The sequence below is a fragment of the Larimichthys crocea genome, chromosome IV, assembly GCF_000972845.2.
Source record: "Larimichthys crocea isolate SSNF chromosome IV, L_crocea_2.0, whole genome shotgun sequence".
Classification (NCBI taxonomy): domain Eukaryota; kingdom Metazoa; phylum Chordata; class Actinopteri; family Sciaenidae; genus Larimichthys; species Larimichthys crocea.
In genome coordinates, this window is record NC_040014.1 from 793,133 (window position 1) to 806,921 (window position 13,789).

Here is a 13,789-nt window from a genome sequence, read left to right on the forward strand (position 1 = left end):
GTTATATAATAGAATTACTGGAGATAAAGGTACATAAAGGCTGAGCTGCCATCACGGCAAAACTGAATGATATTTCAGAAGTACCATAGATCTGTTTGTTTGTTGCGTGTTCCTTACATATGCACATCTTTGATCATGTACAATATGTATGATGCTTGAATGATTTAAATAATTCTAAACAACAGGATTTACAACATTTACTACATTATGGCAGTTAACTGTTAGAACAAAAAAGTTTTTTTTCAGTCATCATGACAGCCCAAACTACATGACACAAATGCTTTTTACAGTCTGTTTGAAAAAAAAAAAAGCCTCTTTGGCTATGTAGCATTTGAAGACAGATGTTTCTAGGCCATCATGCATTAGAAGATTTTCCTGTCATGATGCATTCAACGATAGTTTCATGTGGTATTTGCATGAATTACATCAGTCACCATCCGTTAGGAGTGTTTGAAATATGAAAACAGCCTCCTTCATGCTGACAAATCTAGACAGGACTGACTTTTATGTTACTGCGTATGTGTTCTTTCTTTCTTTTTTTTTTTTCCAGCATCACAAAATCAGACGCTGTTCTGCTCATAGCCACAAAGAACGAAATAGATCAGAGTTGTTACCTGTCCTGGGGCTCAAAACAAACTGCTTTTATGAACACGTAGACACACCACAACCACATGCATACACATATATGCACACATTCCTTCTTATAAACGCACACATATTTTTGCAGCAGCCTGGATCACCCAAGGCAGCTGGCAACAAGTTTCATTTTGTGTGTCCAGCAGCAGTTTTTCCATTAGGCCTGATGTAATGTCCAGACTATAATGGACCTGAAGAAAGGCTGCATTAAGACACAGTGGTTCACGTACACAGGCCAGACAGAAGCAAAATGTTCCTCTGCTCTATAAAGAGAACTTTTAACTTCTTTCCTTCTTTGTCTGTGTGTGTTTCTTTTGCTCTGTTTATGTTTATATTTTAATCTCTTCCTATTTCTGTTTTGCTGTCTGGAATTTCTGTCTGTGCTTGTGTGTGTAGATTTTCATCGGAGAGGTGTCCATGTATGTGATGAAATCAACGAGGGAAGCTCTCCTGGTCCAGGAGAAAACCATTGTGACAGGAGACTGTTGTTACCTCAACCCCCTTATCCGCCGCATCATACGCTTCATAGGTAAGAAATGCCAAAAAGGCAAAACTAACCCCAAGTTCCTTCATGCTGATGATGCCAGGTAGCAGCTGACAACTCAAAGACACACTCACACATCAAATGTGCATGCATTATTTTTCAAATTTACAAAGGCAAGTTTGTATCTTATAGGATACAGTGACCATTCAAAAAATAACGGGAATTTAATGAAGTTTAATAAAGCTGGTAAAACTGTCTTGACATTTTGTTAAAAGCTTTCATTTCATAAACAGCATATTAAAATCTGATCATGGTGGACACCAATGAAACTAATTCAACAGTAGGCAGTGTCGGGAAAGATTATTGTCATGGCGATTGACAGTTGAATGTGGGTACTGTCAGTCACCTGTGAGGGGAGCTCCAATACAAAGAAAAATCCCTACCAATTTGAACAGTAATTCCAATTATTCAGAGCTTGAGGATTTAGTGTTGAAGATTAGTTTACTCATGTTATTAAACACACCTAGCATCATGTAAAAGCACAAATTTATCAGGACAAAAGAGGGTTGCCCCAATGGAGAATACAAGCAACATACCAGGAAATGGGATCATCAAGAAACTAAAGTCCCCACAACCTGTGAATAACGCTATATGATGGGATCAGCCATTTTTCTGTTATGTCAGAATCAGGTCGATGCACAGTGAAGGATGAAATGAGAAAGATGTAGAAGATGAGGTTAATAAGGTTGGCCAGTCTGATGTTGTGGCGGCATCATCTTCTTCCTAAAAATGTAAACCTGAGGTTGTCCACAAATACTCTGATAAAACACCACGATTTGATCCTCCCTGTTCATCACTTGAGAATAAAAAATGAACACACGCTGGCCATGTCAGACAGTAAAATAGTAAAGGTATGGTAGCTTGGATGTGATGCTGGGAGAAAATGTGATACACTTGTGGCTTTCCTGAGGTGTTGATGCTCACTGATGTTGGGAAAAAGGCCAATGTTGTAGCCTTAAGGGAGGAAGTGTGTTAAGATGATGCCAGTGTGTGTGCCCTTAAACATATTCAGTAGACAACAGAGTTGGCCTACAGCTGCCAACACTTCACACTTGTTCAAGAATGAAAACAATTATCTTCCTTTACGCTGTTCTGGATTCCTCCTCTCTCCACTATGAAAAAAAAATGGATTTATTGTAACTGGTCTAGTGGTTATATCTGGTTCTAACATGGTTGGATCCCGATTTGCTGACCACACCATCTGCTTTGATTTAAACTTAGTCAGGCTCAACCAGCAGGTGAACTTGCTAGTTAATGATTTTCAGTTTAAATACAGCAAACTGGGCTGACTGAATAGATTTCAGTAATTCATCAGCCAACGGAGCCAATTTGGATCATGTCCAGCTGTGATGCATTTGCTGCAGCTTCTCTGGAACTGCATTAGCCACTGAAGCCAAAATTGAATTTAAACATATTCATCAAACATGTTAGATCATACAGTATGTAGGCTATTTGTATAAAAGAATTACTTTGTTGTTTTCGAGCTTGTCGTCTGTTTTACACCGCTTTTACATGTAAGGTGTACACATACACATGTGTTGCTAAAAACGCTTACAGGACATCCAACTACAATTGTGGAATAAAAGATTTTGCAGCCACTTTTCCACAAGGATGGAGTAGAACTGGGCAAACTGACAGGCTATCTTTTGTAGTGAAGGAAGTCGTTCTGCTGGACTGTCCTGGCACAATCAGTACTGTATTGTTCACTTTTAAATAATACCCCTTCCATCAGAAATTCCTTAGACATTTCACATGATTTATATTTTCCCTCTCTCTCTCTCAAATTTGTAGGATCATTGAGGGTTTTAGTTTCCCACTCTCTTGCTCCTCTCCTCTCACCCTTATCCCCCCCTCTCTATTTTCCCTCAGTGCCCTTCACACAATCGTGTCCCTGTACCCCTCACAGGCAACCAACCCCCCCACCACCCTGACGCCAACCCACCCCCAACCCTCTGCATCCCTCCCCACTCCACCCCACCTCTGCGGCCAGATATCAGAGTCATATTTCACAGCAAAGGAATCAACGCAGACGCTGGTCAGGTTTAGTGGGCTGAAAGTGTCAGTGCAATCATTCATATTAGATGCAATTGTTTTCCCCTATGTAATAAATATAAGTAATAATAAATAATAATAATAATAATAATAATAATAATAATAATACATTTGATTTAAAAGCACCTTTCAAGGTACTCAAAGACACTTTGCATAAAAAGAACAAGAAATCAGCAAAACAATATGAAACAGTACATTAAAAACTCAATAGACTGAGATAAACATTAAAAGCAATTTTAAAAAGGTGTGTTTTTGTTAGAGATTTGAAGGTGGGCAAGTCAGTACAGTCACGGATGTGTTTGGGGAGAGAGTTCTAGGGGGAGGGGGCAGCTGCAGAGAAGGCTCTGTCGCCCCAGGTTCAGTGCTTGGTCCTGAGTGGTGGAGTAAGGAGGTTAGCATCAGATGAACAGAGGTTGCGGAAGGGATTGTGGCGATGGAGCAAGTCAGTGAGGTAGAAAGGGGCCTTGTTATGGAGGGCTTTGTGTGTGAGGAGGAGGATTTTGAACTGAATACGCTGTGGAACTGGGAGCCAGTGGAGTTTCTGGAGGACAGGAGTGATGTGATCACGGGTGCGGGAGTGGGTGAGCAGACGAGCAGCAGAGTTTTGGATGTATGTAGTTTATTTAAAGTTTTGGATGGTGTGCCATAGAGGATGCTGTTGCAGTAGTTAATTCTGGAAGTGATGAAGGAGTGAATGAGGGTTTCAGCAGCAGAGAAGGAGAGTGATGGGCGGAGGCGGGCAATGTTCTTGAGATGAAAGAAGGCAGTTCTGCTGATTTGGTTTATGTGACGTTCAAGAGAACATGAGCGGTTGTTGTCAAAGATGACTCCGAGGTTGCAACTGTGGGGGGATGGAGACAGGGTGGAGTTGTCGATATTGAGGCAGAAACTGTCTACGGTTTTGGTGGGGGATTTGGGGCCGATAATGGTCAGATCTGATTTTTCAGAGTTTAGTTTGAGGAAGTTGTTCTGCATCCAGGATTTGATGTCGGCGAGGGGGTGGGAGAGAGTGGAGTGAGTGGCATGGGTGATGGAGCGTGACATCATCGGCATAACAGTGGAAATGGAGACCATGGTGGCGAATATTGCTGCCAAGGGGGAGCAGGTAAAATATGAAGAGGAGAGGACCAAGCACTGAACCCTGGTGGACACCTTGGGACAGAGGAACAGTCGAGGAGGTGCAGTTGTTGATGTGGATGAATTGTTGTCGGTCTGTGCGGTATGACTCGAGCCAGGAGAGTGCAGTGCCAGTGATGCAGAGGGAGGACTCAAGGCGGGATAGGAGAATGGTGTGGTTTATGGTGTGGAAAGCTGCAGTGAGGTCCAGGAAAATGAGGATGGTGGCCGGAGTCTGCAAAGAGGAGCATGTCGTTGGTGACTTTCAGGAGGGCTGTTTCAGTGCTCTGTTGAGAACAGAAACTGGATTGAAATGGTTCAAACAGGTCATTTGAGCAGAGGTGGGCTTTGAGTTGTGTGGCGACAATACACTCCAGTATTTTGGACAGAAAGGGGAGATTGGAGATGGGCTGGAAGTTCGACATGATGTCAGGGTTGAGTCCAGGTTTTTTGAATATGGGGGGTAACAGCAGCCAGTTTGAGTGAACGGGGGACTGAGCCAGTCTTGAGGGAGGAGTTGATGATTTCTGTGATGAGATGGCTGGTAAAGAGTCCTTAATGAGGTGAGATGGGATGGGATCCAGGACACATGTAGAGGTTTTCATGCCTGTCATGATTTTGGGCAGCTCCCCTGGTGACATGGGGGAGACAGAGGCTGAGAGGTGAGGAGGAGTGGAGCAGGCGATGGAGTGGGAGTGCAGGCTGTGGGGGCAAGAAAGGAGGACAAGTTGTTGTAAATGGTGTTTATTTACTGTAGAAAACAGAGCCTTGCGGTTGGTGGAGCCAGAGTGTATGAGGTGAGATCAGTAGGTGTACGTATGTGTTTATGTGTCTTTCCTCGCCTCTTGTCCACTCGTCTTTTCCTCCAATTTAACACCAACATTCATACATGCTGCAAACTAAAATCCCAATTAAATTATAATATTACAAAATCAATACAATTTGCATTTGTGACAGATCATTTTATATGTATAATAATAAAATAAAGGTGATGTTAACATTAAATATTTTGGGGTTTAGCCTGTTCCTGGAAACCAGATTGTTACAGCCCACTTTAACAGTGGATATAAGGTGAATGCATGATGATATATGAAGCATCTAAGGCTTTATGTCAATGTCAATCTTTTTTTGCCGTGTTTTTTTTTTTTTTTTTAATGTGCTATAAATTCTCATCGTGTGTCTGTGTGCCCCAGGTGTGTTTGCATTCGGGCTGTTTGCCACAGACATCTTCGTCAACGCGGGCCAGGTGGTGACGGGAGGTTTGTCACCCTACTTCCTGTCTGTCTGCAAGCCCAACTACACCGGCACAGAGTGTCGTTTTAATCACCAGTTTATTATCAACGGCAACATCTGCACCGGGAACCCTGTTGTTGTGGAGAACGCACGCAGGTCATTTCCATCCAAGGACGCTTCCCTGAGTGTTTATTCCGCAGTTTACCTGACGGTGAGAAGAATAATACATGAGTACTAGGCACTATAATGAAGTTTAATGTGAGCATTATACACATAGGTAGGCTTGAGCAACAGAAAAACATCACTTCACATTTAAATTTTGTACATTGATAGATGTAATTTTATTACAGTTTGTTTAGCTTGTTTTGTGCCATATGGCACGGTACACACATTCTTTCTCTTAAAGCCCTTCTCACTTTATTCCTTTCCCTTAAAGACAACTCAAATGTTGTCTCATATTTGCTTTTATATTGACGCAATACATACATTATTGACAATATTCATCACAGACATTCAGTTTACGCAATGGCAAAGTGATGCTTTAGTGTCAGTTACACAACATTGACGACACTTGTGATCAGACTTTTGCTGAAGACTATCCATGTGTGACTGTCATTAGGTTTTGGTTGAGAAGAGGTTGTCTCTTTGAGGATAATGAAGTCTGTAACCTCGAGGCACTCATCAGTTTATCTGTAGAGAATCAAGAGATATTTTACTGCTGAACTAAAAGATGCGACTTTAATCATGCAGTTTTTAGGCTAAAAGGTTGTTGCAAATTTAAGTGTGTTTAATTGGTAAGTAAAGTTAAAATACATAAATACAGCGAATGTAACACACATTGCGATACAGTTTTAAAAGTGTTTTTCTAAGTACCCACTGAACCAAGTGTAGATAAAACAAATATTGAAATTCTCCGCCAAGTTTTTTTGATTTTCTTCAGCACAACCTGAGCAGAGTTAATTAAAAATCAATGTCAAATGTACTTTGGTAAGAGTTGCTCATTCGGGACTGAATGTAATTAGTTTATATCTTGGTGGAAACAACACCCAAACAGCCTGGACTGATTAAAGTTTTACACTAGGTCTGCAACTTAAAACAAAACAGCTGCGAATGAGAAGGAACACTTAAAAAAGCTACATGGCACCTCTGGGTCTTTGAATGAGGAATTGGCAGGGAGAAACTTCATATTTCTTGAACTTGTGTTGAGGAATAGTTTATACAAGCATAAGGGTGAGTTGAGGCATTTTTAGAAAAGCCTGGAGGAACACATGAAGAATGGCTTTTTGAAAGGCTATTTGACGAGCAGCCATTTGATATCAGAGTGACGGTGGGGCTCAGCTGCAAAGTGAAAGAGAGAGCAGGAGTGTAGGTTTTATCAGCAGGAACACAAAGTGGAATACAAAGACATACTGTTGATGAAAGGAGGATTCGATATGTGCTGTCTCTCGTTTGGCATTGAACATGGTAAAAAAGTTGACAGACTTGCAGCTATCACTCACTGTAAGAAGTTCTCTTGTTAGACTAATATTTATTCTTTGTTTTGGAGAGTTATTTAACTAATATGATGTAAGCTTTTGACATCTTTCCTTGACTGTTTAGCTATAAAATAGAGGCTTTGTGCTCACATGAAATCTTAATCTTCTCAATCTTTTCTATGTTCACTTCTGGTCTGATTTTTTTTCTTCTGCCTTCTGCCCTTCTCTTCAGATGTACATCACCAGCACCATCAAGACCAAGTCCAGCCGCCTGGCCAAGCCTGTACTCTGTCTGGGAACACTCTGTTCAGCCTTCCTCACCGGCCTTAACCGAGTCTCAGAGTACCGAAACCACTGTTCGGACGTGGTGGCTGGATTTATACTGGGATCAGCTGTTGCTCTGTTTTTGGTGAGAACAAGTAAAAATTTTAGGAAGGGTGGGATTGGGGATAAAGGTGAATTTTATGATTGTAATTTTCAGAGCTTTATTAGCTTCTGACCCAAACCAGTAATTAAGTGATTATGTCAGGTTGTAGCCATAACGAAAGCCTTTAACATGGTTTCCATGTCATTTTTAAAGTTGGTCTTAATGCATATTTATGTACTACAATTCTCATATGCAGCAGATTTTTTACTATTTGTTTATATTGGTGTTTAGTAGCAAATAATAAAGCAACATCATGCGTGTAAAAGTTTTAAGTTAGCTGTGTATAAATTCAGTCTTGTGTAATGAGTTCCTAAACACTAATTCGGTAGATGGAGTAAAGGGGGGAAGATGTAAAACACGATGACGCATGTTCCTTTGATAAGGGATCAATCTGGGGCAACTGGGCTTGGATTTTGACTGGATTTTAGAAGTCCAGTTGTCCCTGATCTAACCCTTCTCAAAGAAAGATGACCTGGACTACTGAGACCCCTCACAGACAGGATTACGCATGGTTTATACAGAGCTTGAAGAAGGTTCACATACAGGTGAAGTGTGATAGAGAGCAGAAGGCGAAGATGCACTGGTGGATTGGGGGAAAAGAGAAAATACAAAGGTGGTGCCTGGATTTTTACTGAGATCAGCAGTTGCTCAGGTTTTAAAAACGAAAAGTGAGAAGAAAGTTGAGGGAATGGTGGTTGTTACAGGAATTTTAAAGAAAAACTCTTGAATAAGGAGGACTGGATTCAAAGTATCAAAGTTTAAGTTGAATTCATTATTCTTGTACAAGAAGGAGCGTTTAACGGTGCAACACAGAAAATGGGTTACAGAGAAAAGGCTCCTTGAAGAGCCTTGACAGTTGGTTTTTATACACTTTCTAATGGGCTGTCTGAGACACCTCCCTATTGTTGACGGACACTTCACATAGATAACTTCATAACCTCTCTCTATCTCAGTTCTCGAATAAGTAACCAGTAGAAAATCCCCTAATCTAAATGAAATAATCTCTGGCCCTCATTCTGTTCTGAACTTCCTCTGAACTCTATCTCTCCCTGCCAGCCTCAGCAAAACATTAATAAAGGGAAGTGTCCATAAGACATGTAATAAATAGGAACACACACACACATCGTATGATTTAAAACATCTGAATCAGAAGCAGTGTAATCCTAATTTTTATAACAGTGGTTGTGTTTAATTTAGAGATGATAGAAGGACCCAGTTAAGGGAATCAGTGATCTGATTAATTATAGTTTTCTACTCCAGGAGGGCAAGGAATCTTGTTTACTTAAGCGTTCTTTTTATGTTTCTTTTTAAAACAAGTTCAACAGAAAGGTATACATTGTGCAGATTGGACCTCTCAGGCAAGAAATGTCTCATAATCAGCCCCCTGTGACTGACTTCCAGTGAAAATTAAAATGGGTTTGGCAACCTCAATTTTTTTTTGCTAAGTGCTTAAATGCAGCGTGGTGATTACAGCTGAATCTCTGACGTTGTTCACTGACGAGAAAAGATGGTGATGGGAAACCCCCACAAATAAAAAAAAAAAAGATGAATTTAGCAGTCTCAGGAGCTTCATTACATGTAATTGCTGTGGTGCCCTGAGTCTGAAAGCAGGAAGGAGAAAGAGAGGAAAAGATGGAAGACTGACGAAAAAAGGAATCAGATTTTCTTTTGTTCATTGACTGCTTGTGGCTAATTATATAGCTCTTTGAAATTATTCACAGGGAAACCCCTCAGATGTTCTGTGATAAAACATGGTCCAGTGTTTTGAAGGTTGTATCAGAATTTACACCATGGCACACAACAAGCTAAGCAAGCTATGCAAGTCCAACAATAACAATGCTAATGTGCTGATGGCTAGCAGATATAAGGTTTGTCATGTTCATCGCTCTAAGCACTGAACACGAAGTAATGTTGAGTCTGATGGAAATATTCATTTGCAGGTATTTGATGTAACCTGATGATGCACTTGATTAAAAATAAAGGCTCACCAACATTATTACATTGTTCCCTGTTGGAGCATGACTATCTTTAAAAAGAAATCGTGTCACTCTTGTTATTATATGACATTTTACCCAAAACCATAAATGTCAACCTCATGGTGGCACCAAAATAAAAGTCAGGGGACCAAAGTCATTAAGATGCATCTGATACCATGAATGTCTGTACCAAGAGTACAATCAATCAACCAAATACTTGTTGAGATATTTCAGTGTGGCAAAGTGACATTAACATCCATGGATCTATCCATAGAGTCATGGCTAGAAATAAATATTCTATATATAATATACATAGCAACAGCAGTGAGACTTACAGACAGCAAGACAACAGGATGGGAAGAGGGGTTCAGATACTGTGTGGTAAGCATTAGGAGGGGAAGTAGGACCTTAGAAGATATTTAGATGATGTAGATTTTGGTAAGAAGGGTGAGTAGTGTTAATAGCAATCATACCCTTACCTTTTCATTGGGTTGTGGATTTGGGAGGAAGCTTGTCCTTAGAACATCAAGAGAAGAAGCCACCGCAGCACACTGTTTAATGAAAGATGTAAGCTTTTAATGATTGACCTATAAAAATTGACATACATCAAGTCAGTGATCTCCAGAGAAAAATGAACACAAAAGCCAATTATTACCTCAGCAGCTTTGAATCTGCTTTTTTCCACCTTATTATCCATATACATTCACCCAGTGGTCCTGATGAAGCCTATCAAGGTCTTGTCATCTGAAAACTGAGCTGACTTGATGGACTGCTATCTTGAGGGAAATTAATTGGTCCAATAGAGTAGAAAGCAGGTATAGCTCAAATCCCTGTGGTATCAGTGCTCACAGAAAAGAGATCGGAATGGACTTTCATCAAACAGCAACTACCTTTGGTCTTCCATGAGGTGTGCCCTCTGCCAGCAGATTGAGGGATCAGTGTTAAGCACTTGGTCGACGGGCTGCAAATAGATGTTGGTGAAATTCTAACAGGAGACAGACTTGTCCACTTGATCCAAGATAAAGTGAGAGACACGTGCTGATTGTGTGCCAGGTCGTCTAGAAGCAAAGCCTCTTGAAATTTAAAATGGCTTTTAATCTAAACCTGTAATTCAAGGCTTTCAGAGGATTACCATATAACAGGAATGTCTGGCATATTCTTATTTTATACAGATCTGAAAACAAAATAATAATGCACATAAAACCTGGACTTGAGTAGACGAGAACAGTTATGTGAAAAGTGTCAGTGTAGAGCTGAATGTAAAGATGTTTACTTCATTTTTAACTTTCCCAGGACTCGTTCTAATAAACAAGTCTAGATTACAGACATTTTTGTGATAAATTCAATTAACTGATTTTTGGAAAACAGTGATACTAGAGTGTCATCCTTAGATTAAAGCCCAGCAGCTGTGATCCATTCATTTGCTTGGTATGGGGGCACTAGAGAAGCATTGTCCATGAACTGCCACAAACCTTGAGCATCCTCCAGCAGTGAATCGCCCCACTTCATTTCCTCCTTTCCCACTGCCTGAGGGCATAGTTGGCCTGGGTAGGGGCGGGGGGGAATTCTCCCTTGAGCTGCCTTCTTTGATTAACTGGTCTATGGAGGAGTCCAGAAAATGCTGCAACCTTGGAGGTATCTCTCCTGTTAGAAGAAGCCGACAGATGGGTAAAAAAACTGAATTTACAAGTAACTGTAATTTACAAGAATTTTAACTGACATATAAATAAAGAAATAAGGCAACAGTTCATTGGTCCTGCTGGGCGTAGTGCCATACCACAAAGATGAACACCCTGGAGTGTCTCCATTGACTGAATAAATGATGGCTACAATTTGTAGACTTGTACAATGTTTGATTGAGCTTTTATTCCCATATAAACTTTATATTAGAGTGATTACTATTCTTCAGTAAAAAAAATATGGTTTCATCCCTCGAAAAGAAACTCATGAGTGCTCTTAATTACTTCTAGTGAAGCTTAATATCTCAGTGACACTGATTTAAAGTATAGGAAATGTCATTTTAATATTGTAATTAAGCATTTTGCTTTAACAATTATATGATGCTCATGCTAGAGGTATCTGCAGAAAAGTGTTGAATAACATTACTTTTTCTGATAATAGGAAGTATAGGAATATATATTGTGTGTGCAATTTTAGTCTACTGGTCCACCACTTTGGTCTAAACTGAAATATCTCAACTATCTAATGGATTTTTGTGTAGATGTGGTTCCCAGGCTATAAAACCAAAGAACTTTGGTGATCCCCTGAACTTTTCTCTCATGCCACCAGTAAGCTGACTCTTTAAGAGTTTGAGTGAAATGTCTCAACAACTGTTTGGTCCTTAAACATTCATGTCCCCCTTGGGATGGGCTGTGATCTTGTTGGTGGTCCCTTAACTTTGCATCTAGTGCTATTATCAGGTGAAAATTATTATTACTTCTTTTCTGTTTTCTAATGAAATACCTGCAACATTCCCACCATGTTAGCTTGGAAACATATCTTACAAAGATGATGAACAAGGTGAAGATTATAACGATCTAACAATATTAGCATTGTTATTATTAGCATATTGACATTTAGCTGAAACCACTGTTCAGTACAGCCTCTCAAAACCACTGGCAAGGCTGTGGCCTCCTAGTCTTGTTGAACATTACAATATTTATACAATAATAATAATAAGTGTTTACTTGGTCAGTTTTTGTGGATTATTGCCAGGTAATATTTTGGCAACTCTTTGGCAATCCTTTTTGTGTCTACATTAAGTTTGTAACTTTTGTAAAAATCATAGTAAGCCTATGTACACCTATTTTAAACCTACCTTTCTATTAATGCTTTCACACTTCACAGGGTATATGTGTTGTGAACAACTTCAAAGGCGTCCACAGTGCAGCAACTAAACAGAAAACTGAAGACTACCGTGGTCTCCCTCTGATGACTTTCCCCCGTGTAGAGAGCCCACTGGAGACTCTTAGTGCACAGGTATCTAATAACCCTCAACCTGGCATCCCGAGTACCTAATCTCTGTGATGTACTTATTATCTTTCCCCATTAATTGACAGAGATTCATTAAGTCTACTGTAAGAAAAGGTGTTTCAGTAATCGACTGAAGATTGAAGGTTTTCAGTAACTGAAAGTAACATATTTGATTCACCATGCTTGCTTTCTTTCTTTCTTTCTTTCTTTCTTTCTTTCTTTCTTTCTTTAGCAATGACACGTTCAAAACAACATACACGCATGACATTTTGCACTACCCCCTCTCCTCGTTCCCAAATCCCACAGAAATGCACACAGACCCTCACACAGAGCACTCCTGATACTGGTTGACAGTAATTTATTCTACCTTTTCATTTCCACACCCTTTCCCTTTCCTCTCCCCTTTCCTTGTACTGTCTTTCCTATCTCTCTCCATTGTTATACCACTCCCTCCTCCCACGTTTCATTTTCAGAACCACTCGGCATCGATGACGGAGGTCACATGACTAAGGGGGCAGCACCGGGTCACGTTTGCGTCTCCACAGCACTTCCAGACACAATGACGAGGACGCATGCCACGTGGCTCCGAATGCTTAACAAAAAACACTCCTGATATATCTGTTTAATTCACCAAGGGGACAAAATACAACATGTTTCTAATGGTTCTCATCTAGTTGGGCTATGCTCAGTTCAACCTGCCAAGGCACACAGATCAAATCAATGGCAAAAATATCACAAGGCAAACTTAAGCACAGATTGTTTTTCCAGATACTTGAAACCATTTGAAACATGGGACGTTTTTTCCCTCCAAGGTGTGCTGTTTGTAGTTAGAGGACGGTGTTTTGTACATTTTGTATGAGCGAGTGCTGTAGCCTATCCTGATGGTGTTAAACCTGCACACTTCCTGTCAGCTGACTCACTTTGTTTTACATCACATCCTGTCAGGTGACTCGCCTCGTCGATCACCACATCTATCCCCCTAAGTCTGAAAAATCTGCTATGGAAAAAAATATTGATGTTGTTGTTCTGTGATGTTTGTCATTTGTACAGAAAAAAAAAAGACAGAATCCTTCTTTTTATTATCTCTTTCTGTACATTAATTGACCATGTCAGGTCATATTTTGTAAAGATTTTTGTCAATCTGTATGACTATTATGATCCATTTGGACCTGTTTGCCTGCTGTAAACCTGGATATGTTTTGGTATCAGTTTAGGTGTTTCGGGGAATGACCCCTCTCCCCTTTGGAGGAAATGACAAGGATGAGTTAGCGACATCCTCCGAGTCAGAAAATGGGGTTTGGCACTTGCAGTGTCATGTTATCAGAGACAATGAAAATAAAAAATGATTGATTGAAAT

At 40.2% G+C, this 13,789-nt stretch overlaps 1 protein-coding gene across 2 annotated transcripts in view; it reads left to right on the forward strand.

Moving 5' to 3' along the window:
• The window catches only part of plppr1 (phospholipid phosphatase related 1), a 45,598-nt gene extending 31,809 nt beyond the window's left edge, over nucleotides 1–13,789 (forward strand). Inside the window, exons 4-8 of one of the 2 annotated variants that reach the window (XM_027278660.1) lie at nucleotides 1,033–1,165; nucleotides 5,542–5,792; nucleotides 7,289–7,465; nucleotides 12,307–12,438; nucleotides 12,665–13,789. In XM_027278660.1, the coding sequence (XP_027134461.1) occupies nucleotides 1,033–1,165; nucleotides 5,542–5,792; nucleotides 7,289–7,465; nucleotides 12,307–12,438; nucleotides 12,665–12,670 (699 nt within the window). In that variant the 3' untranslated portion in view covers nucleotides 12,671–13,789. The remainder of the gene's footprint in view (nucleotides 1–1,032; nucleotides 1,166–5,541; nucleotides 5,793–7,288; nucleotides 7,466–12,306; nucleotides 12,439–12,664) is intronic. The other variant, XM_027278659.1, reaches the window with a different exon arrangement.